The sequence below is a fragment of the Apteryx mantelli genome, chromosome 3 (genome assembly GCF_036417845.1).
Source record: "Apteryx mantelli isolate bAptMan1 chromosome 3, bAptMan1.hap1, whole genome shotgun sequence".
NCBI lineage: Eukaryota > Metazoa > Chordata > Aves > Apterygiformes > Apterygidae > Apteryx > Apteryx mantelli.
In genome coordinates this window covers 29,895,114-29,919,705 of record NC_089980.1, presented here as the reverse complement: position 1 = coordinate 29,919,705, position 24,592 = coordinate 29,895,114, and the positions used below count along the sequence as shown (strand labels likewise).

Below are 24,592 nucleotides of genomic sequence, written 5' to 3'. Positions count from 1 at the left end.
AGGAGGGGCCGCGGACCAGAGCGGGGGGCGCCTGTTCGAGGCAGGCCCGCCGCGACATTCAGTACCAGAGAGAGTCAGGCGGTTGTATCACAACTCCTGAACGTTCAGAGTTTGGTTTAAAAAAGACAACAGATGCAGAACAACGTCTCCAGGGCCAGAAGGAGACCCGATATCCGTATTCCCCCCGCGCCCCGGCTGCACCCCACCGCGCCGCGCCGCTCGGCCCCGCCCAGGGAAGGCGGTGACGGGAACTTTCCGGACGCGACACTGGACGTGAGCGCGCTCTGAGCCGCCAGTCCCTTCGCGGCCGCCGTAGCCGAGAGGCGTTCCGCTGGGGGCGGGGGCATGCGTTGGCTCCGCGGAACCGAAAGTAACCCGCCGACACAGGAGCCAATCTGCTCCCACCTTGTTGCCCGCCAGCCCGCCCCCCGTCGCCCCCAAGAGCCAATCGGATGGCGCGGTGCGGGGAGGCCGCCATTGGCGTGACACCCGCCCCCCTGCCCGTGCGATGGCCGCTACGGGCTGCCGCCGCGCCGCGCTCGGCGGTTTGGCCGTTGGCGCCGTTGGCGGCGGGGCCGGCGCGCGCCGCAGCGCCGTGGGGCGGTGGCGGCGGCTGCTGCCGGACGGCTGGCTGCCGCGGCTGGCGCCCGCCCGCGGCGCCGCCGGGGAGGCCGGGCCCAGCCGGACAGTGACGGTGGAGGTGGGGGGCAGGTGAGGGCTCCCCGGGCGGCCGGGCCGGGGGCGGGGGAAAGAGGTGCGCCGAGGCACGGTGTCCCCGCGGGGTGTCCGGGGTTGCCCTCTCTGTGAGGCTGAGCCGCGGCGCGGGATGAAAAGTTAATTTTCACCCGCGGCTCCGGGTGGGAAGCCTTGATATTGCAGCCGGGCCCGCAGGGCCCTTGGAGTCGGTGGAAAGGGCTGTTCTCGGCATCCGGGGGTGCCCGAGGGAGCACGGGCGAAGAGAAACTGTCACTTAAATTCCTCTGCTCTGTTTCTGCAGCGAATGAAGAGCAGAACCTATTTCTTTCAGATCTGGAAGAGAACATATTCTGCAGTAGTTCTCTAATTGTGGTGGGAAAATGTGTTTTGTGGGTGTGTGAAACGTAGTTTCCCTTTTCCTGTGCAGGTACACCGCTGTGTTTTTTTAGTGTGTACATGTATTTTCTACTAGCAAGACTTTAAAATAAACTAGAAAAAGAAGGTCATTCATCCTCCAATGTGAGGCAAAGCATTCTGCCTCAAGTCACTGTTACGACTCTAGCTGACATCTGATGTAAATGGGTTTTCATCTGTCAGATACCTCATAGTCACTGACTTCCTGATACTGGTGGTAGTCTTGGAGATGTATAGGTTAGAGTTGACCTGGAAGCTGTGTGTGTCTGAAAGGCTTTGCTTCAAGGTGAAAAAAAACAGGAGTTTTGAGGCAAAATTACATTAAAGTAAGGGCATTTGGTCTCTTGTGATCACAGAGTTCCAATTTCCATATCTAATAAAAAATTTTATATCTAATGTTAAATGCAGCCACCATCCTTTAATATAGATGCTGTAGATGAATGCAGGAGTTATCAGTAAAATGGTCTAAATTCATCATCAGTAACTGATTATCTTTTTCTAATAGAAAGATGGAATTGTCCTCTGGAAAACTTGCTAGGTTTGCTGATGGATCTGCTGTTGTTCAGGTAAAATATATTCAAAAAGTGGTGCAACTTTTAAACTTCTCTGTCTTAACATTACTGGGATATCAGAGCCTATTAAAGGGATATAGAGCTTTAAATACAAATCAATCCCTAATGAAGGTACAGCTGACTATTTTGTATAAAAAGATCTTTTTGAAAAAACTGTTGTGAAGCATAGATTTATGTGGTTGCCTTTCTGCAGAAAATGCTCTGAACTGGAGATCTAATTTGTTAATAAGTTTAGAACTTAAGATAATGCTTTGGTTGCAAGTAACTTCAATTTTTTTTATATTTTTATTTTTTTAATCCAGCTAGGTGACACAGCAGTTATGGTCACAGCAGTCAGTAAAACAAAGCCTTCTCCATCTCAATTTATGCCATTAGTGGTAAGTACTGATGACAAAATTTGTTTCATAGATCCTCACAGAATAACCGAGGTTAAAAGGGATCTCTGGAGATTAACTAGTCCAACCCCTCTGTTCAAAGCAGGCTCAGGTAGAGCAGGTTGCCCAGGACTGTGTTCAGTCAGGTTTTGAATATCTCTGAGGATGGCAACTCTACAGCTTCTCTGGGTAACCCGTTCCAGTGTTCAGTCACCATCACAGTAAAAAAAATTTTCTTATGTTCAGATGGAATTTCCTGTATTTCAATTTGTGCCCATGAATGTAATTAAATAATAGCGTGGAAGCAGCATTTTGGAGTTGGCAGATACTAGTTACATTTATACTGAAGTAAATTACAAACAAAAAATGTGTTGCTGCCACCTATACTGATTTATTTATTCAAAGGTATTACAAAGCCATTTCTTATTTATAACTTTATGGATATGACAGAGAGCCAGAGCTCTGCATCTGGATACAGGTCTGTGGTGACATTGGAATAACTGATTCATGGTGAAGAAGTTGGTGTGGCTAGAGTTCTGTAATGGGTTAACACAGGCTCTTTAATAAAGACAGGCAGGTGTGGGGCAAGTGCCTTTACATGAAGGAGCAGCTCAAATGTACGGAGTGTTTTGGAAGCAGCAGCTTGTGGGTGTGAATCAGAGGAGAGGCTGGTACAGATGACGTTATGGTTGAAGTTTGTTGTGAGATGAAGAAGTGAACAAAGACATCTTAAAACAACTTGAGGAAGGCTCCAGATCGCAGGCCCTAGATCTTATGGGGGACTTCAGTTTCTGTGACATCTGCTTGAAGGGCAGCAGAGTGAGGCATGAGTAATCCAGAAAGTTTCTGGAGAGTGTAAGGGATGACTTTTTAACCCAGGTGCTAGGTAGGCCAAGAAAGGGTGATGTTCTCCTGGATCTGCTACTCATGAACAAGAACAAACTGGTTAGGGATGTCTTAACAAATGGCAGTCTTGACCGTTGCTACCATGAAATAGTGGAGCTCAAGATGCTGTGTGAAGCGAAGAAGGCAAGTCACAGAGTACAGGCTTTTGACTTCAGAAAAGCAGTTTTAAAGTTATTCAGGCAGCTCTGATAGACAAAGTAACTCAAGAGAGCTGACAGGTCTTCAGGTATGGCCTTCTCCAAGCCCAGGAACAATCTATCCTGATACTCAGAAAAATGAGTAGACGTGTCAGGATACCAGCTCGTGACTGAGCTTCAGTGCAAAAAGGTAGTGTGCAGAAGTCGGGCTACCAAGGAGAAATACAGAAATACTGCCCAGACATGCAGGGATGGTTTTAGAAAAGTCAAAGCTCAACCAGAGCTGAAACTGGCAATGTCCAAAGCAACATGAAGAGCTTCTACTGATATGTTAGTATTGCTGCTGAATGGGGTGGGCAATTTAATGACAAGTGGACACAGATAAGGTTGAGATACCAATGTCTGCTTTGCCTCCATCTTCACAGACAATGTCTCCCAGGCCTTTGAACTAGAGACAGGGTGCAGGGAGGAGAGGAACTACAGAGAGTGGAAGAGGATCTAGGCAGATAACTCTTGAGAAATCTTGACCTGAGGTCAAAGCATGGCCATTCTCTGTGATTTTGAAAGTTGGTGGAGACAGGTGGGGGGAGGAGGTCCCCATGGCTGGAAGAGGCAAATGTGCATCCCTTTTCAAAAAAGGCAATAGGACAGTCTTAGCAGCTGCAGGCTGGTCAGCCACACTTCTGACCCTTGGAAAATTGTGGGAAATGCCTTTTGGAAGGCATTTCAGGGCACATGGAAGAGTATGTGATTGGGAATAGCCTGCACAGATTTATCAAGGGTAGATCATGCTGACTTGATTGCCTTCTACAATAAAATGAGTAGATTTGTAGATGAAGGGTGAGCAATGGATGTTGTCAGCTTTGATTTTAGCAAGGTTTTTAATGGTTTGCTACACTGTCCAAGTTCATACATTATAGTCTAAGTGGGTGAAAAACTGGTTGGATTATGAGGCTGAAAAGGTAATGGTTAACAACTCATAGTCTACCTGAAGACCCAATAAAAGTGCAGTTCCTCAAGAGGTCTATCCTGGGACATAGTCCATTTAATACTTTTGAGTGACCTGGAATTCATGCTCATCAAGTTTGCAGATGACGTTAAACGGGGGGGTGCGGTCAATATGCTCAGAAACAAATGTGCTCTTCAGAGGGCCCTAGAGAGGCTGGAGGAGTGGGCTGGCAGGAACCTCGTGAAATTCTGTAAGGGTAAATGCAAAGTCCTGTGCTGGGGGTGGACTAACCCCCTGCAGTGGTCCAGGCTGGTGGCTCACTGGCTGGGGAGCAGCTCTCCTAAAGAGGACCTGGAGGTCCTGGTGGCCAGTACACTAAACATGAGTCACCGCTGCAGCCTGGCAGCAATGAAGGCCACCAGCATCCTGGGCTGTATCAATAGAAGCCCAGCTAGTGTATCAAGGGAAATGATTGTTCCCCTTTACTCAGTGCTCATTAGACCACATCTGTAATTCTGTGTCCTATTTTGGGCCCCCTGGTACAAGAAGAGATCAATAAGCTAGAGCTCAATGAAGGGCATCTGAGACTCTTGGGGGCTGGAGCACTTGTGCTGTGAGGAGAGGCTGAGGGAGCTGGACTTCTTCAACCAGAAGAGAAGGCTTTTGGGGAGGATCTAATAGCAGCCTGCCAGTACCTATGAGGAAGTTGCTGAGAAGGCAGAGCCAGGCCCTTCACAGACATGCACAGCAGGAGGATGAGAGAAAACAGGATATAAGTTGAAAGGTTCCAGACTGATTTTTTAGAATGAGGATAATTAAGCGTGGGAACAGGTTGTTCAAAGAGGTTTTGCAGTCTCCATCCTTGGAGGTTCTCATGATCCAACTTGACAAAGCTCTGAGTAACATCTGAATTCAGTATGTACCTTTCTCTGAGCAGGAGATTGGACTAGAGACCTCCTGAGGTGTCCCTTCCAACCTGAATGATTCTGTGACTATGAAATTAGTGATCTGTTTTCTTTGGGAATCCCTGTTTTGTTCTTGAAAGGTTGACTATCGTCAGAAAGCTGCTGCAGCAGGAAGAATTCCTACAAACTATCTAAGAAGAGAACTTGGTTCCACTGATAAAGAAATTCTTACCAGCAGAGTAATAGGTAGGCCAAAACATTTCATCTACAATGGCTTAAGATTTTTAAAATTATTTTATAATATCCTCATGAATGTTTGATAAGGAGTAGTAATTTATAACTTGTTACAGAGTTGATAGCTTTTGCAGAAATGCCAGAGGAAAACATGCTTGCAGTTTCTTGTTAAAGTGTATTAGGATTGATTCTTAAAATAGTAAATGAGCTGGGGCTGTGTGCCTATAGTCACCTCTGTTGCGATTATTGTTTCTAAGATCTCATCCCAATGAGATGTTAACCTCTGTAGTTGCTCATCTTGTCAGGAGAGGTGGAAAAGACAACCAAGCTGAATTCGGAAATACAAAGAGACAGACTTATTGACTGTACATATACATTCTCTTCCTCCTGATCCTGTTTGAAAAGTCATCTCAATCATGGCTAAAAAACTGTTTCATCAATGAGATAATACCTTGAAAGTCAACTAAAATTGATGTCACGTACGTCAGCCTTTTAAGGCAGCAATGAGAAGAGTTAGGGCAAGGAACAGTCTACAAGTCCTGGACTACTATACAGAGTTGTATTAGTACACTACAGACTGAAATAAAATAAAATTAAAAGAAAATCTAGACGTCATGGAAGTAATGCAACATGCTGAACATATCTGCTTTTGTTGCTTTTCATTGTATACTTTTCAGTTTGAAGACTGTCTCCTGTCTCTTCATTGAAGACGTTTCTAGTCAAATACTATTTAATAGATTATATGTATTGTAAAACATGGAAGATTATTCTTTTTATGTTTTTAATCATGTGTTATATAACAGTGGATATCTTCACCCCTACACCTATTTTTCTCTGAGTGTTGTTGAAGTTTTATAGTTGACTGTCTTTCATGCTAAATTTCCCTCTGGAGTCTCAACCTTTTCTCTTCTTTTTTTTTGTTTGGGCTTTTTATTTAAACTATGTTGTCAGTTTCTTGAGATGATTTTGTGGGATTTATTGTAAGATGAACCAAATACCAACTACTGAAAACTGAATATTTCTTACACTTTCAATATTTCTTTTGCAGATAGGTCAATTAGACCGCTCTTTCCAGTAGGCTACTTTTATGATACACAGGTAAGTCATGCTCACTGTCCTTAACTGTAGCTACCTTTCAGAATGGAAAACTTGGGCATGTCCAGTGGAAATAACGCATGATGCAGGTGCTATTTTAAGAAGAGCAGTTTTTATTAGCACCCGGAATGGGATTATGTTTTGAAAACCAATGTGACAGTGTAATTCTGCATTTCAGTTTGTCATTCTCATTGTCATTGTCTCAGAGTATTTTTATCACATGCTAGTTCCCAAATTTTGTTGCAGAGGTACAGGAGACAATTATAATGTTTTCTGTACAATGGAGGGAAAAAAAAGGCTTAATACTTAGGAAGCTCTTCAAAATATTCACAGAAACTATACATAGACTATAATCAGGCATCCTTCTGTTCACTTTATCTTCAGCGAAAGCAGTAATGAAACTTAGAAAAGTCCTTATACATTTTGCTTTTGTTTTAGGTGTCTGAATAGTGGGCTTTTCTCATGAGCTTTCTAGTTTAAATAACTGAACAGGTTTTCCTTGTGTAGTGTAAGTTTATATAAATATGAAGAATGTTGTATTTTATTTTCCTTAGCTTTGTATTGACATTTACTAAAAATTTATGGCTCAAAATTATTCATTGTCTTTTATCTTATGCCAGATCCTTTGTAATCTTTTAGCAGTAGATGGTGTCAATGATCCTGATGTCCTGGCAATTAATGGAGGTAAGAAGACTTAAAAATTATTGTTTGTAATTTAATATAATCCTATTTTTCATACTTCTTTTTTTAAATTTCTTCATTCTAGCTTCTGCTGCACTTGCATTATCTGATATCCCATGGAATGGTCCTATTGGTAAGTATGTATTTTGGAATGATGAGTGACTTAAACATAATGGAAGAATTAGACCGCAGTTCACTACTTTTTTTTTTTTCTTTCTTCTCTTTAAAAGAATTTATAAATCTAAGGGCCATTAATTTTTGTTTAAAGTACTGAAAATCATTTTTAAGCTGCTTGGAATTACTGCACTGGAAAACATTATATTTTCTGGACTAAATGCCCTGGTATGAGGTTTTATAACCTAGAATTAATGATCTAATATACAGATCAGTAATGTAAGGATTTTTTTTTTTTTTTTCCCAAGAGCTTCCTTAAGTTTTCAGATTTTTGAAGAAACTTAGTCTTGAAGGTCATTGCATAGAAAGTGGCTGGATAAGAGCATTTTTTCTCTAGGAACCCAAGAGCTTTATGTCACTATGAATATTTTATGGGAAGAGGAACTATCTAGCAGAGAAAATATTTACTTGTGTTTTTCCTTTACCTGCCTTATTTCTAGAAAACCTGTGTTCAACTAAAAACAATAAATTTAAGACATTGTATGTAATACTACTCAGTTTAAAAAAAAATCAAAAATAGTTTATTTTGCCTTACAGAATTGTTTTTAATGTATAACTAATATGGTAATATTTTCAAGCAAATTCTTATCTTTCCTTATTGCTTTTAGAAGTATAACTTCCAAAGTAAAATGATGCCCAAAAGGTATTTCCATATAATTGCAAAAATAAGTTTCTGGAATTTCTTTGTAGGTGCAGTAAGGGTAGGACTGGTTGATGGAGAAACTATTATCAATCCAACTCGAAAACAATTGTCATCTAGCACTTTAAATTTAGTTGTTGCTGGTGCCCCACAAAATCAAGTTGGTAAGTAGATTAATTATGAAAATCTGTTGAGTGTTTAGTTTGAAAATGAAGTAGGTGCCTCTTTACAGATATTTTTAATCATTGAAATTTGTATCTTTGCTCAATAGTAGGTATAAGCAATAGTGATGAAGCATTTTTTTATTAGGTAAATTAAATTGCATTATATTTATGCAGTATGATGTTAATCTGTATTTCCTTGGTTGAATAACAGGTTGCTACTGAAAAATGTAATAGTAATTCATTTAATTTTTAACTTTCTGTTAATAGTTATGTTGGAAGCAACAGCTGAGAATATACTGCAACAAGATTTCTGTCATGCCATCAAAGTAGGGGTGAAACATACCCAGCAAATAATTCAGGGAATTCAACAGCTAGTGAAGGAACAAGGCATTGTCAAGAGAACTGTTCAGAAGTTATTTGTTGCTCCTGAAGAGATTGTGGAATGTGCAAAAAAGTAAGTTCAGAAAAAATAACTTGGGTTTAAATTGTGTTAAAGTGAGTCAAAATGCTTTTTCAGTTAACCCTTGTGAGTCAGGAATTTAATGATCTGTGATCAGATAGTTTTGGGATTTTTTGTTTGTTTTGACAAAACAGTGTGTTTTGAACATTTAGAATTTCTTACAACTTTTTCCATAGAAAGTTAGGAACACAGCCCTCAGCTCTCTCTTCTTATGCCTAGTGAGAAATACAGGGCAAAACAAGTAGCCTGAAAACACTGCAAGTTAATATGCTGTTCCTGTGGAACAGTGGCAAGAGGAGCCAGGATACACTGGCTTGTATGAGCTTTGCTGTGGAAGTGATAACCTCAGGGAGGTGGTTTGGAGCAGGGGAGCAGGCAGCAAGGACAGTTGTTGCTAGTAATGTCTAAAAATGCCAGAGCCTGGTACTTTAATAATGCTAGTGGGGAAAAAAAAAAATTAGTTCCCGAAAGAAATTAATTGTATAATTGTTTTTTAAGCTGTGTGTTTTCAAAAATTCTGTCTCTTCTTCCAAAAGACTTGCTTTTAACAAGATCTATGCAGTGTTCACAGATTCAAGCCATGATAAAGTAAGTACTATCATAAGTACTGTCTTTTAAAAAAAAATAATTCAAATATGATTTAATTAATATTGTAATGAAACCGTAGTAAGATTTAATTTCTTTAAGCTAAAGTTAATAAAAACTTCTTAGGTTCTGCATATAATATGTATAATAGCAATAATAAATGTTTTGTAAATTCTTTTCTTTCCTATCTACCAATATGATATTTGTTGCAGCTCATTATTGCTGCTTGTCAGAAGTTGTGTGGAGGTCCTATTCCTTGACTTTTGCAGTTTGCAGAAGTGTTTAAAAAAAAAAAATCTGCCCTACAGAGTTAACTGTTTGCAAATCTTGTGTTCTAGATTTCTAGAGATGAAGCAATTAACAAAATAAGACTTGAAACAGAAGAACATTTGAAAGGTATTATTTTCTGCTTTCTTAATATTTAGAAAACGCTTAAACTGAACTAGCACTATTTAGGGTTACAGTTTGCTCTTTGTTGGCCATGTTATTTTTAGTAAAAGCTCTATGAAGTTCATTTTCCAGCTTTAACTCCAATTTGTTTTTTATATCCAGAAAAATTTCCAGAGGCTGAGCCTTATGAAATCATGGAATCTTTTAATGTGGTTTCAAAGGATATTTTTAGAAATCTTATTCTGAATGAATATAGAAGGTGAGTATATCATACTCAAACTAAAAAATTATTTCTGACAACATTTTATCCAAGGCTATAGTTTCTTTGATCTCATAATTTGCCCTTGTAACTTTAGGTGTGATGGAAGAGATTTGACTTCCATCAGAGATATTAGATGTGAAGTGAACATGTTTAAAATGCTTCATGGATCAGCATTATTTCAGAGAGGTCAAACACAGGTAATATTCTTAAACATCAGAAGTATTAAGCATAATTATTAACAGCTGACAGATTTGTGTTTTTCCCTGTGAAAACTGAAATTTCCTTTTTCTTATGTGTTCAAATAATAAAGTCTAGAAAGCAGTCACTTGTACAGGGGAGTGAAAACTGGACCTTCTGCTATTTAGATTCAGTTTAAAAATATCTGGGTGCCTTAAGACAGTAGACCAAACTTAGCTGCTTGCTGGATGGACAGTAGAGCTGTCAGGGTAACATTCGAAGCATACGTGTCCAGAGAGTCTGGTAAGCAAAAGCGTATCTTCAGGCTTTCTGAAGAACATCTGGTAACCAGCGTGTGAAGCTGTGAACATTCTCTGTGTTCTGTTTAGGTTCATGGGTCCGGGTTTTTTGATTTTTGTTTCCTGGCCAGAAGGGGAGATATTTGGGGGGAAGGGTTTGTGTTGTGAGGTATTGGGGGGCGGGGGGGTTGTTTGGAGTGGGGGGGGTTGTTTGGAGAAGGGAGCTTTCTAATTCAGGATGGCTTACAGCAAAATTGGTTGTTTAAAAGTCTAAAATCACATCATCTTCATCCCTCTATGCAGATTTTAGGTTTTTATGTTAAAAGGACATTTGTTGAGACAGAAGACAAAAACTTTTAATGTAGAATATGCTGTCCTAAAGATGAATAGGATTATATGGGTAACTCAGCTTTTTAACATCTACTTAATCAGAGCTGTTGCTATATAGGGCAATAGTAAATTGTGCATGTGAGATGATAAATCTTCTTTTAAGAGGAACTTCATCCATTCAAACATGTGTGACCGGGACTTGGAAGGAAAATAAAACATAAGATCATATTAATGAGATTTTCTTCCTTTCTTCCTTCCCAAAAGTGTGAGATTCTGTTTCTGATGTTGGATAGAGTGTATTAAGATGGTACACAAGATCTGGTCTTATGTTTTTGTAGCTCTTTTTCCTAGAAGACTGTCAGCCATTGGTCTAATTCATTATGGGGTACATAGTTGCAAACACTGATTTATTCCTCAGTTAAGCTAACTGTTGTCCCTTACTTATCCCACTGAGAATAGCACATTCTGTGAGTCCATGCCGTAGAGCAGTCTTGCCCTTTCACACAGTGTTGTGGCTGCGTCTGGCCCTTAAATGAGGTAATTTAGTTTCTTAACGAAGCAACTGTTACTGATGTTCTAGGCTCCTAACAGGTCAGGAAGCAATAAATCATGTTTTTTTTGTTTGCTTTTTTTAACGTGAGCACTTGTAAGGTTACGTAATCTTTATGGATTATGAATCAGTTTGTGCAATGTTTAAAAAAAAAAAAAGTTTGCAGATGTGATAGACGATAGCGTCATACTTGTTGCCGAAATCATTCTTTTTGGCTCATCATTACCAGTCTGAGAAGTTTGTTTCCCCTCTATCTTTTTATTCTAGGTACTCTGTACAGTTACATTTGACTCATTAGAATCAAGTGTAAAATCAGATCTTATCTCAACAGCTGTGAGGTATGTGTATTTTTCTGGTATTTTGTCAGTAGTTTTTTTTTTGTTTGTTTGTTTGTTTTTTAAAAAAAGAGGGTGAGCATTTAAATACATTTCATAAAAGTTCCTTGAATATTAGCATGCGAATTCATGAGCACTGAAAAACGTGTCAAATTAGACTGTGAAGTAAGTGACCCATATTCAAAACATTTTGGCAGTTGTTTTTAGTTAAGCTGACATTAATTCAATAGACACAAATTTGAAATCGGAGAATATTCCAAATAACGTCCAGTGTGGTTTTGAGAGAGATAATGCACTGAACTTAAATCTGTAAAACTGTGTACGTATGTCAAGTCTCTTTAGAAGAAATGACTTGCAAAAGTTGGTTCTTTTTGTTCCAAGAATTATCGCCACATTTGCAACTTGATACATATTCTACCCATTTCATCTATATTTTACAAGTTGGTGCAGTTTTGCTTGATAGATTGGATCTACGTAGTCCATGGAGTGCAGTTTTGTCTTGAGTGAGCAGTGATTCTAGCTCTGTTGGTTCAAACAGAAAAAATAAAATGAGTGGATGAATGTATTTTTTCCCCAGCTGAATCAGCCTATATAAATTTCTAATTCTGTCTCAAAGGAAAACTATTCATATGGTGAAAAAATTGTTTGTATTCTCTTTTAGTGGAATCCTGAAAACTTAACTTACATTGTAGCAAGGAAGTCCTTCTGCTATTAATTTTTTTTATTGCTGACAGCTAACTTGTTGGGGAGGGTAAATTCCATCCCTTTAAAGCTGCAGTTCCGTGATCTCATCTCACCAGTTTGGGAGCTTTTACATCTTAGTGTGTCAGCTTTACTTTAGTTAAATGTTTTGGCATAGAGGTGCTTGTTCATCTTCTCTAATTTTGTTGTTCTTGGAAATTAGTTTGTGTTAGATAATAGTTTTAAATTAATGATCAGTAGGATGCTTCATGAATGAGAGATAAATGGCCTGTATATAGGATTAAATGCAAGTCTTGATATGAGGCAACTTTATTATGTATATATAGATTAGCTTCTTGTATTTATTGTCAAGTACCACAAGACTTGACTCTTAAAGAACTTTTTTGACCACATATTATTTTTGTTGTTGTTAACCAAGAGCTGTTTTGCAGTTATGGAGATTTTGTGCTTACATTGCTGAGTGCTTACTGCAATGTGTGCAGTTCTCTCTCTGTAAGGATGCTGCTGTTCTTTAAGTTTGTCTCTCTTCCCTTTGGTGTAGCAGAGTCATCATAAAGCACTGATAGGGCCTATTCTATCTAGGGAAGCTGTTTAAATGACTACAATTAAAGTGTGACATTTTTTTCTTTGTAAACTATGTTTTTAAATTCATATACTACAATAAAATTTTGGGGAAAAAATATGGGTAATTAGCAAAGCTGTCAATTCACTCTTTGTGGTTGCTCCATTTGTATGCATAATTCAATATAATCTTATTGCATATTATATGTAATACTGGTTGTTGCTCATTTTTGACATGGTCTTATTTTTATTTGATAGTGGAGTAAAAGATAAAAACTTCATGCTGCATTATGAGGTGAGTTTTACTGTGTGTCACAGCTTCCTGCATGATGCTTCATGTTTTGCTTTAAAGCTGAAACTGCTCACTTCTGAAGATCTCTAGATGATTTGCTAAAATTTACTAATTCTAGTTCATGTGTGTATTTATGCTGCATCTTTTGAACAAAAGCCCTGATTTTCTAAAAAGCATTAAGCAATTCACAAATTGCCATTTCATACAGCCTTTTTAATAACGTTGGGTTTTCTCCTTATTGTTAAGTATAGGATAGTACTGAAGAAAAGATTATACCTGCTCTATTAATTTTATATTAATTTTAACAAACTCTTTTAATATGTTCAGAGAGCATACTAAACCAATAGTAAATAAGTGCTTTTCCATCACTTCTCTCTCAGCTTTTGGAGCTTGCTTGCAGTATTTCATACACACAATAGGCATTATCTGAATGACAGAAACACAAAGTTTTCTGATATATTATTTGACAAGTTTTAACTGGAGTAAGCCTGTTACCTTGTTCCTCAGCTGCCTTGCAACTGCTTTATTCTCTTTTGTTCTGTGGAATTAAAACGTTTACTAAATATTGCCTAAGCTGTGTCTTGTTTTGCAAACTAAGTGACTGACAGAAGTCATTTAGTTGTTCGATTTTTTTTTTTTGTTCTATTTTTCCATGAGATGCACAAAAATTCAAAGATGTTTTAAAATGAAAAAAATACTAGTAGATTTTCTGTATACAAATTTTTTTCTTCATAGTTTCCTCCTTATGCAACTAATGAGATCGGTAAAGTTACTGGTGTGAACAGAAGAGAACTTGGACATGGTAAGTTAAGGCTAGAAAAGTTTAATGCTTTCAGTTTTAATATTTTGTCTGTTTTTATTTATGGATCATGTTGTATTTTTAAAACAGGTGCACTTGCAGAGAGAGCTTTGAAACCAGTTATTCCCCAGCATTTCCCCTTCACAATACGAGTTACTTCTGAAGTCTTGGAGTCAAATGGTATTATGATTTTCTTACTTTTAACCTAGTGCTAGAGACCAAGTCTGCTTCTTAAGATAGCCTGAGTTTGACAGTTGAGTTCTAGACATTTTAGCTAATTTTTCTCATTTTCAAGATTCTTAATCTCGGTAACTCTATTGCCTGAAGTCCTTAAGATGAAAAGGGTGTGTAGAATCACAAATAATAGAGCTGCCTTTGAATTCATGTAACAGTGCATTATCAGTAGGAGATGTAAACATAAATTTGAGGTTAACAAAATCACATTTGGGGGTATTTGCGTGCTACAGAGTGAGGAATAGATTGAGATCCATTCTTCAATGTTGACTGCAGCTGGTACCCTCATTGATTTAAAGAGAATTTCTCCTATCTGTGTGTGTGTCCTTTCCCATCTCCCCGAACTGGGGGAATACTATCCATTTGACCTTTCTGCTTAACTGGGAAAGGAGAAAAGGAGCTGGAACAATGTTGTTTTCCTGTTTTTATTCCATTAGTCAGATGTGCCTGGACCTCTTGCCAGCTGGTTTAGAATGTAGCTTCAATGTATATGTAATCAGCTGGGGATCCATGGGTTTCAGGAGAAAAATAACATTATCTTCTCCCATATCTGCCCTGGGTAGAGGAACCTGTACAGAAGGGATGAGGGGAAGGTACGATCTCAGTGACACTTACATTACAGGTTCCCCTATGTGGCAGAGCTCTTTGAGGTCCAGATTCCTTTTTTTACCACTTCAGTGAGATCGGATGTCTGGGAGAAGAGATTGGTGAAGAAAGGGAAGGAGTCCCATTTGTAGCTCCCTGCTTCCTTGTCCAGAATACCTAAAATTAATCATGATATTTGAGATTTTTGGCATTAGTATCATGAAAGATTCAAACTATTTTACCTGTTTCTTGCTAAAAATATTTCTGCTTCAGAAACTTTCTGGCAAAATGCAATTATTTTATTGTAGTATTGGGTATTGCTGCATAGTATCTTCTGGCTAGCAGCAAGGTTAATTTTCAAACTGTCACTGAAGGAGTATCACTAGCAAGTTTCGTTTCAGATGCTTCTGATCAATATTTAATACTTCCTCCCCTGTATTCTAACTCTGTAGGATCCTCTTCAATGGCATCTGCATGTGGTGGAAGTTTGGCATTAATGGATGCAGGTACAAAATGTGGAACTTAAGCAGAGGATGAAGTATGTTATGTGTTAATGGGTTATAAATTTGGGAGTGTCTAAAGGTTATAAAAATGTATTTTTAATTACCACTATTAGGAGTTCCAGTATCAAGTGCAGTGGCAGGTGTAGCAATAGGTCTTGTTACCAAATGCAGTCTGGAGAAAAATGGTGATCTTGAGGATTATCGTTTACTGACAGACATCCTGGTGAGTGTTTCTAGCATAGCTGCTTTTATTGCTGCTTAATCCTATAAAATAGCTCCTATGCCCTCTTGCAACATCATTTATCCTGTTAATTCTGGAACACACACTATTGGAAATATTGAATAGTTTTGTCTTCTCTGTTTTGTCTCCCAACTTCCTCCATTACTTCAAAAAATCTTTATAGAATGTCCAGTCATGCATCTTAGTTTTGTGTCATCACTCAATCACTTCTTTTAAGCTCTCATAAACTGTTTCCAATTAATTTTGTCTTTTCTGTTTGGAAGAAAGAGATTCATAACTCCCGAATACTTTAGTTTCATCTGCTGCATTTTATATCTAATCATTTGAATGACAGGGTGTTAGTGAGGCTTACGCTTGCCTTCACCATAGCTAGAAAATGAATTCTGAATATCCATTGAAGAACTTAGCTCTGGGTGTGTGTACATACGGCAGGAAGGGGGTTAGGGTTCTAGAGGCAGTGCCGTTACAAATGGGCTTTGTCCTTTCTCTGCGTATTCCTGTCTCAGTGTTGCCTTCTTAGCTGTACCAGTTCAACTGTTTGTGGAGTTCTGTGGTGAACTAGATGAGGAGACTATTCTGATTTTAAAGTAAGCAAAAAGAACCTTTCCTTGTTTTCTTTCTCTACATCACTGTCCAGTCTTATAAAAGACTTTACAAAAATGAAAAAAAAATCAATATATTGGATAGCAAATAAGCATTTGGCAAAGTTGCTGGGGAAAATGCACATTGTCATGCTGCTGCTTCTTCTTCCATTGACAGCTATTGATGATACAAAATTAACTGTGGATTTTTTGTTCAGAAACTAGTCCACAAAAGCTGTTAGAATACAGGGAGAGAAAGGCACAGTGTTACCTAGGTACAGTGAAATAAGGCTAAAGAAAAACATTTGAGTATTGGAAGTGATTTCAAGTCTGCAAAATTATTCTATGGTTTATTGGAACATAGGATATACTTTTAGTATGATGTGACACTGGCATAAGTTATTCCAATTTGTTTTCTTTCTCTCTGTGCTGGTAGGGAATTGAAGATTACTATGGTGATATGGATTTCAAAATGGCGGGAACTAATAAAGGAATAACTGCCTTGCAGGTATCATAACATTAAATCTTCTTAAAGTGAAACTTAGAATCCCCCAAAAAAGCTTTCTTTATATATTGATGTCATTTAACTTTTCTCACATCAGGTTGATCTAAAACTACCAGGAATACCAATAAAAATTGTAATGGAAGCTATTCAACAAGCCACAGGTATGTCCATGTTTGTGTTTGCACCCATTTTATTATATTAAATTAAAAATTGTATTAAATTAAATTAACAACTTTGTTATTCTCATGTTGTAAAAAAGCTGCTATCTTCTGAAAACTGCTATGATTTGAGTGTTGTACGTTATATTTCAATATAGGCACTTCATACAAAAATAGGTTTTTTTGAGTCAGAGGAGAGCATTCATTCTCCAAAAAGTCTGGCCATTCCCAGCACACTTAACTGCCATATCGTCATACCTACTGTCAATGAAAATGTCTACTATTCCTTGAGATATTTTTTATTAAAAGGGAATTAAAAATGACACATGCAAAAGGTGTGGTAGTAAGGGTCATCAATTTAGTGCAATGTATAATTCGTTTTGAAGAAAGCAATAAAGTTAGTGGCATAGCAAACTGAAGAAAACCTGCTTCTACAAAACAACATCAGGATGGAGGAATATATGATGAAACATTTGCATCCAGTATTTTGGAGTTCACTGTTGTGAACAAGTTCTATATTACTAAGCCACATCACTTCATAAAATTTTCATCATGCTGTATTCAAACCATATGTGGTGAGGTGGGAAGAAAGATTTATTAAAATTAATATTAAAAATAAGCTCCATTTTAAAAATAATTAAAAATAAGCTTCATTAAAAATAAGCTCCAAACTAACTTTGAAGCAATTTCTGACCATTTTTTAAATGTCTATGTGGCAGTGAGTTCCAGGAGTTAAATAAAAGTCCTTTCCATATCATCTCAGGGAGTTCATGGTTAAGATCAGCATGGCTAAGATGTAGCAGCTAGATACTCTATGAATAACACAGGTACTAAAGGCTGCAATGCAGCTTTACATGCTGAAACTCTGGATTGCTTTTAACTGGTGAAGGTTGGGAGAGGGAAGAGGCACCCATTGCTACTTACATAGGTAAAGTGTTATAACACTGTGAAATGTATTTATACTAACACACAAACATCCTATTAGATGTCTTTAGTCAAGTAGGATCATGTGTAGGAGTAAGAAGTATGTTATAAAAAGAGCAACAAACGATTTCTCATTTACCATAATTTCAGGTATATTTATTATTGAAATTTATTGCTGTATATATTCTAACATGTACTGCTAAAATATTCCAGAGCTATGTGAGAAGATGAAGCTAAAAGCATTAATAAGGATTTAACTAGTTCTAAGAGATTATTTTCAACTTGATTGTAGCTTAGAAAGATTTTAAGAGGAAAACCCTTATTAAAACACAATAATTATTATTTCCAATTCAAAGGTGTATTGCTTCAAGCAGAACAGCTAAAGTTATGGGCCAGCATAGCATAACTAATCAAATCTACACACTGTTGCTCTTATCAGCGCTTACTGATTTATTTAAATAATAGCATACATTTCTATGCTTCAGTGTAACGTTCTAGGTGGCTGCATGTAATCAGTAAATATACTGCAGGCAAAGGGTTAGTACATACGGAGCAGAATGATATACTGCAGCAAAGGTATACTACCTGGAAATGCATTAATTTACCATAATAAATTGTCAAATTAGGTAGGAGGCAGATTTTAAGAATGGATGCGTATCTACTTTATAATGAAAACAACATAAATGTATTTTTATTTTAATCTTATACAAAATTCTTCTTTTCTCCCTCCTCCTCTCTTACCACCCCCAACAGCTGCAAAGAGGGAGATTTTACAAATTATGAACCAAACACTGGCAAAACCCAGACCTAACAGAAAAGAAAATGGGCCTGTTGTAGGTAATGTTACTTGCTCATTGATATGAATTGATGTCTCTTTTAGTTACCTTTTAACAATAAGCTGCTGATTAAAACAGCTTTTTCAATGAATATCTGGTATATGTTCTTCCCCGTTCTCACCCCTGCCTCGGGTTACTTTTTCTTTAGAAATTTTGAGATGAGTTTTTGTTCTATATTATCCTGAAAGGCAGTATTGCACCATTTCACTACATACTGAAAAGCAGAACTAAATTGAAGAGTCATGTGAAACTTCCCGTAAATCAGGATAGGCATACATGTCAATAATGGTATGGCTTAAGGGAATTTACACTCATCAAAATAGTTGTATTCTTTGTTTTCATTTATTTCAGTTCTTAAATGTGTTTTTAATGAGTGTTTAGTAGATAATAGTTAGCCATAGAAAATTAAAACCTAAAAGAATGCCTAAAAGAAACCTAAAAGACTTAATTTTTGTTTTAGTTTTCAAAACTATTATATTCAGCATTTCAGAGTATCTTTAAATGTCCTTTCAGAAACTATCCATGTTCCACTATCAAAAAGGTTACGATTTGTTGGTCCTGGGGCCTACAATTTGAAAAAACTTCAAGCACAGACAGGTAAGGCATTCTCGCTGCCCGTGTTAACTTATGCTAATATTATATTAGCTCTCTTCACTATATGAAAATTATTAATGTGTAATTTTAAATAGTGGATCTTGATAGCATGGGTGTTATTAGCACAGCTATTACTGAATCTTAGTGCTACCTTTATATGCCCTTTCAGAATCTAGAAGCATCTAAACTTAAACTTTTCAAACTTTTTTGTAGACCACTGTCTGTAGAATTGGCATTTGTGGTTCAGTGACAACATCCTAAGAAGTAGAAAGGAAGAACTACTAAGAATAGGGTCCTTTTTTTAATTCTCGCTTTATGCTCCAGACTGAATAACAGTATTTGTGTTCAGCCTTGTCTGTTTAGCTGTTCCAATGTTAAGTACAATCTGAATCTTTACTATATTTTGATTTTATATATAAATAATGTTTTGAAGGATTAGGTAAAGCTCACTTCAGCACTTAGCTATATAGCTTCTCTTTGTAGAAGTGCTTGTGGGTTGTTTTGCGGTGGGACTTGCCGGAAGTTTGGTGCACATTACAAAGGCTTTCAGGGCTTATGGAAGAGAGAATTAATTGTGCATCTGGGGATAATCCTCCATATAGTGTTGAAGGAGAAGTGATGTCAAGCAAGTCTGATCTGTTATGAATATGTTCAAGTATAGATCAAATCTATGCAGCTTCTGAAACTCATTCTTAAAAACCTAAATTGTTCAAGAATTTTTTCATGTCTTTAAAGGATCATAACAAACAGTTTTGCAAATGTGAAAGTTTCCATGTGGAGCACAAGTTTGTCCAGTTATTTGGCAAGCATAGCTATAAAATGGTTTCTGTACAATTATATATAAAGCTGTCCAATGCCTAATCCTAATCCAAAGAAGAATATTTGAAATGATTAGGAATCTGAGTTTAGTGGGTCTGTGCTAAATAATTTTGCCCTGTGCAGGTCTTTAGTGTGGATGTGAATTTTCTGCTTGCTGAAACAGCAGCAATGTGCATCTAAATCCTTTCATTAAATAAATTCTTTTTCTAAGGTGTAACTCTAAGTCAGCTGGATGAAGAGACATATTCTGTGTTTGCTCCAACACCTAGTGCTATGCATGAAGCAAGAGAATTTATCCGTGAAATCTGCAAAGATGATGTAAGGACAGACTTTTGCTGTTAGCTTTTTCTGTTTGCATTTTGTGAATTTGTCTTACTGTTTTTGTTTTTTTCCCTACAGCAGGAACTTAATTTGGAATTTGGTGCAGTCTATACAGCCACAATAACTGAAATTAGGTATGAAAAGTGCTCTGAACTTGAGGTAGAAGTAGAAAGTATTTCTTTATGTAGATTATTGATACATAGATATGTTGTAAAATAATTCATTTTTATAGGATGTCAAACTCATGCTGGTGACATTGGCACCTGCATCATTCCTGGTATTTTCTGTGTTGAAAATGTTACTGTCTGTCTTTAATGAAGCTGCTTATTTTTGCTGTATCAGAAAGTCTCTAAAATTTAGGACTTTTTTTCACCTTTGTATCTTAGAGATATGGCGGGAGTTTGCTTTTCATTTTTTTTGCAAGGGCATGTTTTGGATATGATGCTTATTTGAAATGTAGTGTCCTGAAATAAGTAATTTTCATCCATTTTCAATTGAGGGTAGATATGTAGACATCTTATGGTTGTTTAGAGGATTTAAAAAGTGATAAGTAAAACTTTATTGAGCAAATTTTACGAATGCTTGCTTTGGGGTCAGCATTCAGAATAAGCTACATACAGATTTCTGTTGATGTATTTTGGAATAACTATGCTGTTTTCTGTTGCAGAGATTCTGGAGTGATGGTAAAATTGTATCCAAACATGACACCAGTGTTGCTTCATAATTCACAACTTGATCAAAGAAAGGTACTACTTAAATAATTATAAACTAGAAACTTTTAAACAAAATTCTTTTATTTATTTTTAATAAAGCCTCATTAAACATAGTCTACACTAGCTATAACAAACATACTGGAGTTCTAAAGTCCATTTTCATGTTAAAAGCTTTGTTAGTTTAGCAGCACCTCACTTCTTGTTTAACCTTTGCTTACACTGTGCTTAGAGCTGCGTGTAGCTCTGTCTGTATGCCAGCTACAGGGCTATTATCAATGCTTTTATGCACATCATCAAGTTCTTTAGGTCTGTAATATCCTCTGATATGTAACATATATAAACCAGTTGTTCATTAGTCTGTGTTTAGCCACTTTAGTCCATCTATAGTTGTCTGAAACATAGCGTAGAGGAAACTGTACAAGCTTAGGTTTTGTTCTGCTTTTGAAAACCTGATGTCATAAATTGCTAGGAGAAATTCAGATTAGTGACAGAGGCAAGCACTGAAGAAAGGATTGAGTGAGTGCTGGGAAAACGTGTGTGCATTGTTGGCAGGAAAACATGGAGTGACTTGAGGAAGTAAAAACTGGATTTTAACAGATGCAGATGTAGTAAGCTTTAATAGTGATTTAATGGTAAATTGACAGTTATGTTTTTGATAGTGTACTTTATACATGAGCCATTAATTACATTCCTGCTGCAGTCTCTTGGCGTGGTAATAAACAATAAATAGATCTACTGATGGTCTTATTTCTTGGCGTAGTGGGTAGCAAATGTCAGTCAAAAGTCCTGGGCATGATACGTTGCTGAGAAGCTTACCTCCTGCCTTGTTTGTGAGGAAAATGTGTCCATGCTTGGTTCCTGATCCTCCTGTGAGCTGGCTGCCTCTTCCAACAGATATTAGTAGTTTCTGGCATCTATTAATAGTTTCTGGTTGTTTGTCTGTGTGCTCATAACATCATCAACTTTGCACGGTGAATTGACAAAAACTTTTTAAGTAAAAAATTATTTCTATCTCAGACTGATGAGATACTTCAAGGCAGAGTTCCTACCTTGCTTATTTACAGAATGGTAATTTGGATTAGCTATAACTGAAAGAATATTTCCTTTACAGCTATTGGTATTTTTGGCATTTTGTATTTGCTGTTCACCATAATGTAATGCAAAAGCAAACATGATTCTATAAGTATATTTTTAACAGATTAAATTTTGTGGTCTAGTTGGAAGATTCAGTTATATGCTTGTATGTATTCATTTACACTTAAATAAAACTTTCTGAAAAATATTATGTTCTAGATTAAACATCCTAGTGCCCTGGGATTAGAAGTTGGCCAAGAAATTCAGGTATTTGTTTCTTTTTAACCTTAAATTGCTAACAAACTGCTGCTCATATTTTAGTATTTAAGTGATTTTTTTTGTGTGTGTGTGTGTTTATGAAGGAAATATTTTGCCATATCAGATTCCCTCTGTGCTGGTTAAATACATGATCATTTCAAATCATCAGAATTTTATTTATTTAATATCTCTTACTATCCATGTACCAAACTGACTTGATTGAGCAGTATAGGTTAAATAGTGCCTTTTGTTTATGATATTTGAGCAGTATAGGTTAAATAGTGCCTATTGTTTGTGATATTTTTGGTGTCAAAAAAAAATTAAGGAAAAAGCTATTTTCTGCTCTTTAAATTGATCATTCTTATACAATAGTTTAACATAACTGTGGTGGTCTGAAAGTGGTATATTTTCTTAACAGGTTAAATACTTTGGACGTGACCCAACTGATGGCAGAATGCGGCTTTCACGTAAAGTTCTTCAGTCACCAGCCACAACTGTGCTCAAGACCCTTACTGACAAAAATAGCATTGTCATGGGAGGTGCAGTTCCACAGCCATCTAGTTCATCCCAGTGACCGGTAAGGACTTGGAGACCACTTTACGCCACTCAGTACTGCACTGTGATTGCAACTACTGTAGAGAATTTTATCACTTTTTCTTTATATATTGTACTTCAGTGGTGTACAGATACTGCTGGCCAGTTATCATATCATAAGTTAGGAACTGCTGTTTCCTATCTTGTAGCTGTAAAGAGGCAGATATTATAAAATTGGTTCAAATGCCTGGACTCTTTCAGGCATTCTAAGCAGTGTATTTTCTCCAAAATGAACTTACTTGTTAACATAAAGCATCTATGTAAGCATTCCCTCTTTTCTCCCTCCACTAGTAAAAAAAGAAAAAAAATGAGGGGAGGGGCAGGAACAGCGTGGGAAAGGGAAAAGAGGAAATAAGCTGCTTTGTGGAAACTTCCAAGTTAACTACTGGAATGCCCAAAGCTCTTCTCTAGAACTAGTCTTCCTAAACAGGCATTTGATTGTATGACAGACTTAGGTTTAAACTTTCCCCAAAGCTATGGTATGCATTTTTTTCCCACCTTAGGAAGCCACTAGAATGGGAAGGTGTCTGATCATAAAATTAAGAGAAATTATGCAATGAGATTGGCAAATGGAATTGCTAACATACCAATGATAACTTAATAAAATTTGTATAATTAGTTTCTTACAGAGTACTTTCTCTCTCTTTCAGGAGAAAAGGCCTAATAGTTCATGGAAATATAAGCAATCTTCACTAGAATCTGCAGATGGATGGTGGTGAATCATGTTTTTAAAATAGAAGCTATTCGCACTTAAAGGTGATGTAGAACTTCAAAGTCTTCAAACAGATGAAAAACTTCTTTACAAAAAAACAAACAAACAAACAAAGCTCTTATCTTGCTTAGCATAGGTGAGAATCTAAGAACATGGAATTGTATAGACTGGAGAGCAGATTATTTATTTTTTAAATACATTTCAGTGCTTAAGATTCCTCTTGTTACCACTTCAAAATAAAAATGCAAAAATAAGAGAGAAGTATTTAACAGTTGTTTCCTTGGAGAAGGAATTCTCCTATTTGCTTGGCTGATGAGATATGCCAGTGATGAGATATGGAGTTGAAAGGCACACGTGGCCAGCCAAAGCATTACTGGCATTTCAGTGTATGAGATTGAAAGTTTGAACAAAAGGTAAAAACTTACAAGAAGTATCACCTTTAACATGACTGACACTGTTTCAGATAAATACATCAATAACTGTCAGTGTTCTGACTTCAGTGATGCTAAAATATCTGACCAAAAGGGGGACAAAACAAAGAACCTGGCTGAAACCTGATCATTTATTCTGGGATCATTAACACTGAATTTTAAAATATATAATAAAAACACTAAGATTAAAAGATAAAAAGATAAAAGATCTTTTATCTTTTTTAAGATAAAAAAATATATATAATAAAAACATTAAGATTAAAATAATTGGTTTGGAATAAACAATTGATATGATAAATCTTCCCCCAAAAAATCTCCACGCTGAGTGCCAAAATTCTTCTATTTGATTATGTTCTATCAATGGGTTCACCAGTCTCTTTTAGACTTCAAAGTGTTTCCCAGGGGCTCATCAGAATTACTTGTTTTTCTACTGAGAAGTACAGGCTTTCAAAATCAGAGGTATTCCTTCTCATGTTCTCAAATTGGTAGGGAGGCCTAATAAGGAAATCAAGTTCTCACCTGATGGCAAGTGGGCTCTGGACCTCCTGACAGAAAAAATAAACTTTTGAGAGAGGGGAAATGTGAATGTATAGTAAGACTTGTTTTGCCTTTTTTTTATCCTAAGTTAAAATATTAAAGAAAAAAATGACTGGCCTACTTCTTCGTAGTTGTCTGTCTTTTTTCATCATATAAGACTGAAAAAGTTTTCCCTAACAATCTTTTCATCCTCTTTGAGCACTGTATTCTATATTTCTTAGTACTACTGTCCCTGCTTACTGTGAGTTGACTTAATTGATCAGTATCTAGGTGGTTACATATACCGGAT

The 24,592-nt window shown here is 37.0% G+C and overlaps 1 protein-coding gene across 2 annotated transcripts; it reads left to right on the top strand.

Annotated features, from left to right (window-relative positions):
- The first annotated feature begins 508 nt into the window (after positions 1-508).
- Positions 509-24,418, top strand: PNPT1 (polyribonucleotide nucleotidyltransferase 1). 2 transcript variants are annotated; one of them, XM_067293029.1, is made up of 29 exons: positions 509-711; positions 1,616-1,676; positions 1,985-2,059; positions 5,094-5,199; positions 6,236-6,285; positions 6,903-6,966; positions 7,049-7,096; positions 7,828-7,941; positions 8,209-8,395; positions 8,938-8,989; positions 9,325-9,382; positions 9,539-9,635; positions 9,733-9,835; positions 11,262-11,332; positions 12,851-12,887; positions 13,620-13,686; positions 13,774-13,863; positions 14,955-15,008; positions 15,119-15,228; positions 16,264-16,335; positions 16,430-16,493; positions 18,168-18,251; positions 18,764-18,847; positions 19,875-19,981; positions 20,063-20,118; positions 20,652-20,730; positions 21,991-22,038; positions 22,448-22,606; positions 23,274-24,418. In XM_067293029.1, exons 1-28 carry the CDS (start codon positions 509-511, stop codon positions 22,601-22,603), a joined length of 2,397 nt encoding a protein of 798 aa, XP_067149130.1. In that variant the 3' UTR covers positions 22,604-22,606; positions 23,274-24,418. The 2 variants fall into 2 exon arrangements, with proteins under 2 accessions (XP_067149130.1, XP_067149131.1); XM_067293030.1 differs by lacking the exon at positions 23,274-24,418 and having other exon boundaries at positions 22,448-22,607.
- Positions 24,419-24,592: the final 174 nt, after the last annotated feature.

Bases quoted from the DNA above. Each gene is read 5' to 3' on its own strand.
- PNPT1 (XM_067293029.1), top strand. From the start codon at position 509: ATGGCCGCTACGGGCTGCCGCCGCGCCGCGCTCGGCGGTTTGGCCGTT. The intron at 5,200-6,235 runs GTAGGCCAAAAC...TTTCTTTTGCAG, and splicing joins TCTTACCAGCAGAGTAATAG to ATAGGTCAATTAGACCGCTC. The intron at 16,494-18,167 runs GTATGTCCATGT...CACCCCCAACAG, and splicing joins AGCTATTCAACAAGCCACAG to CTGCAAAGAGGGAGATTTTA.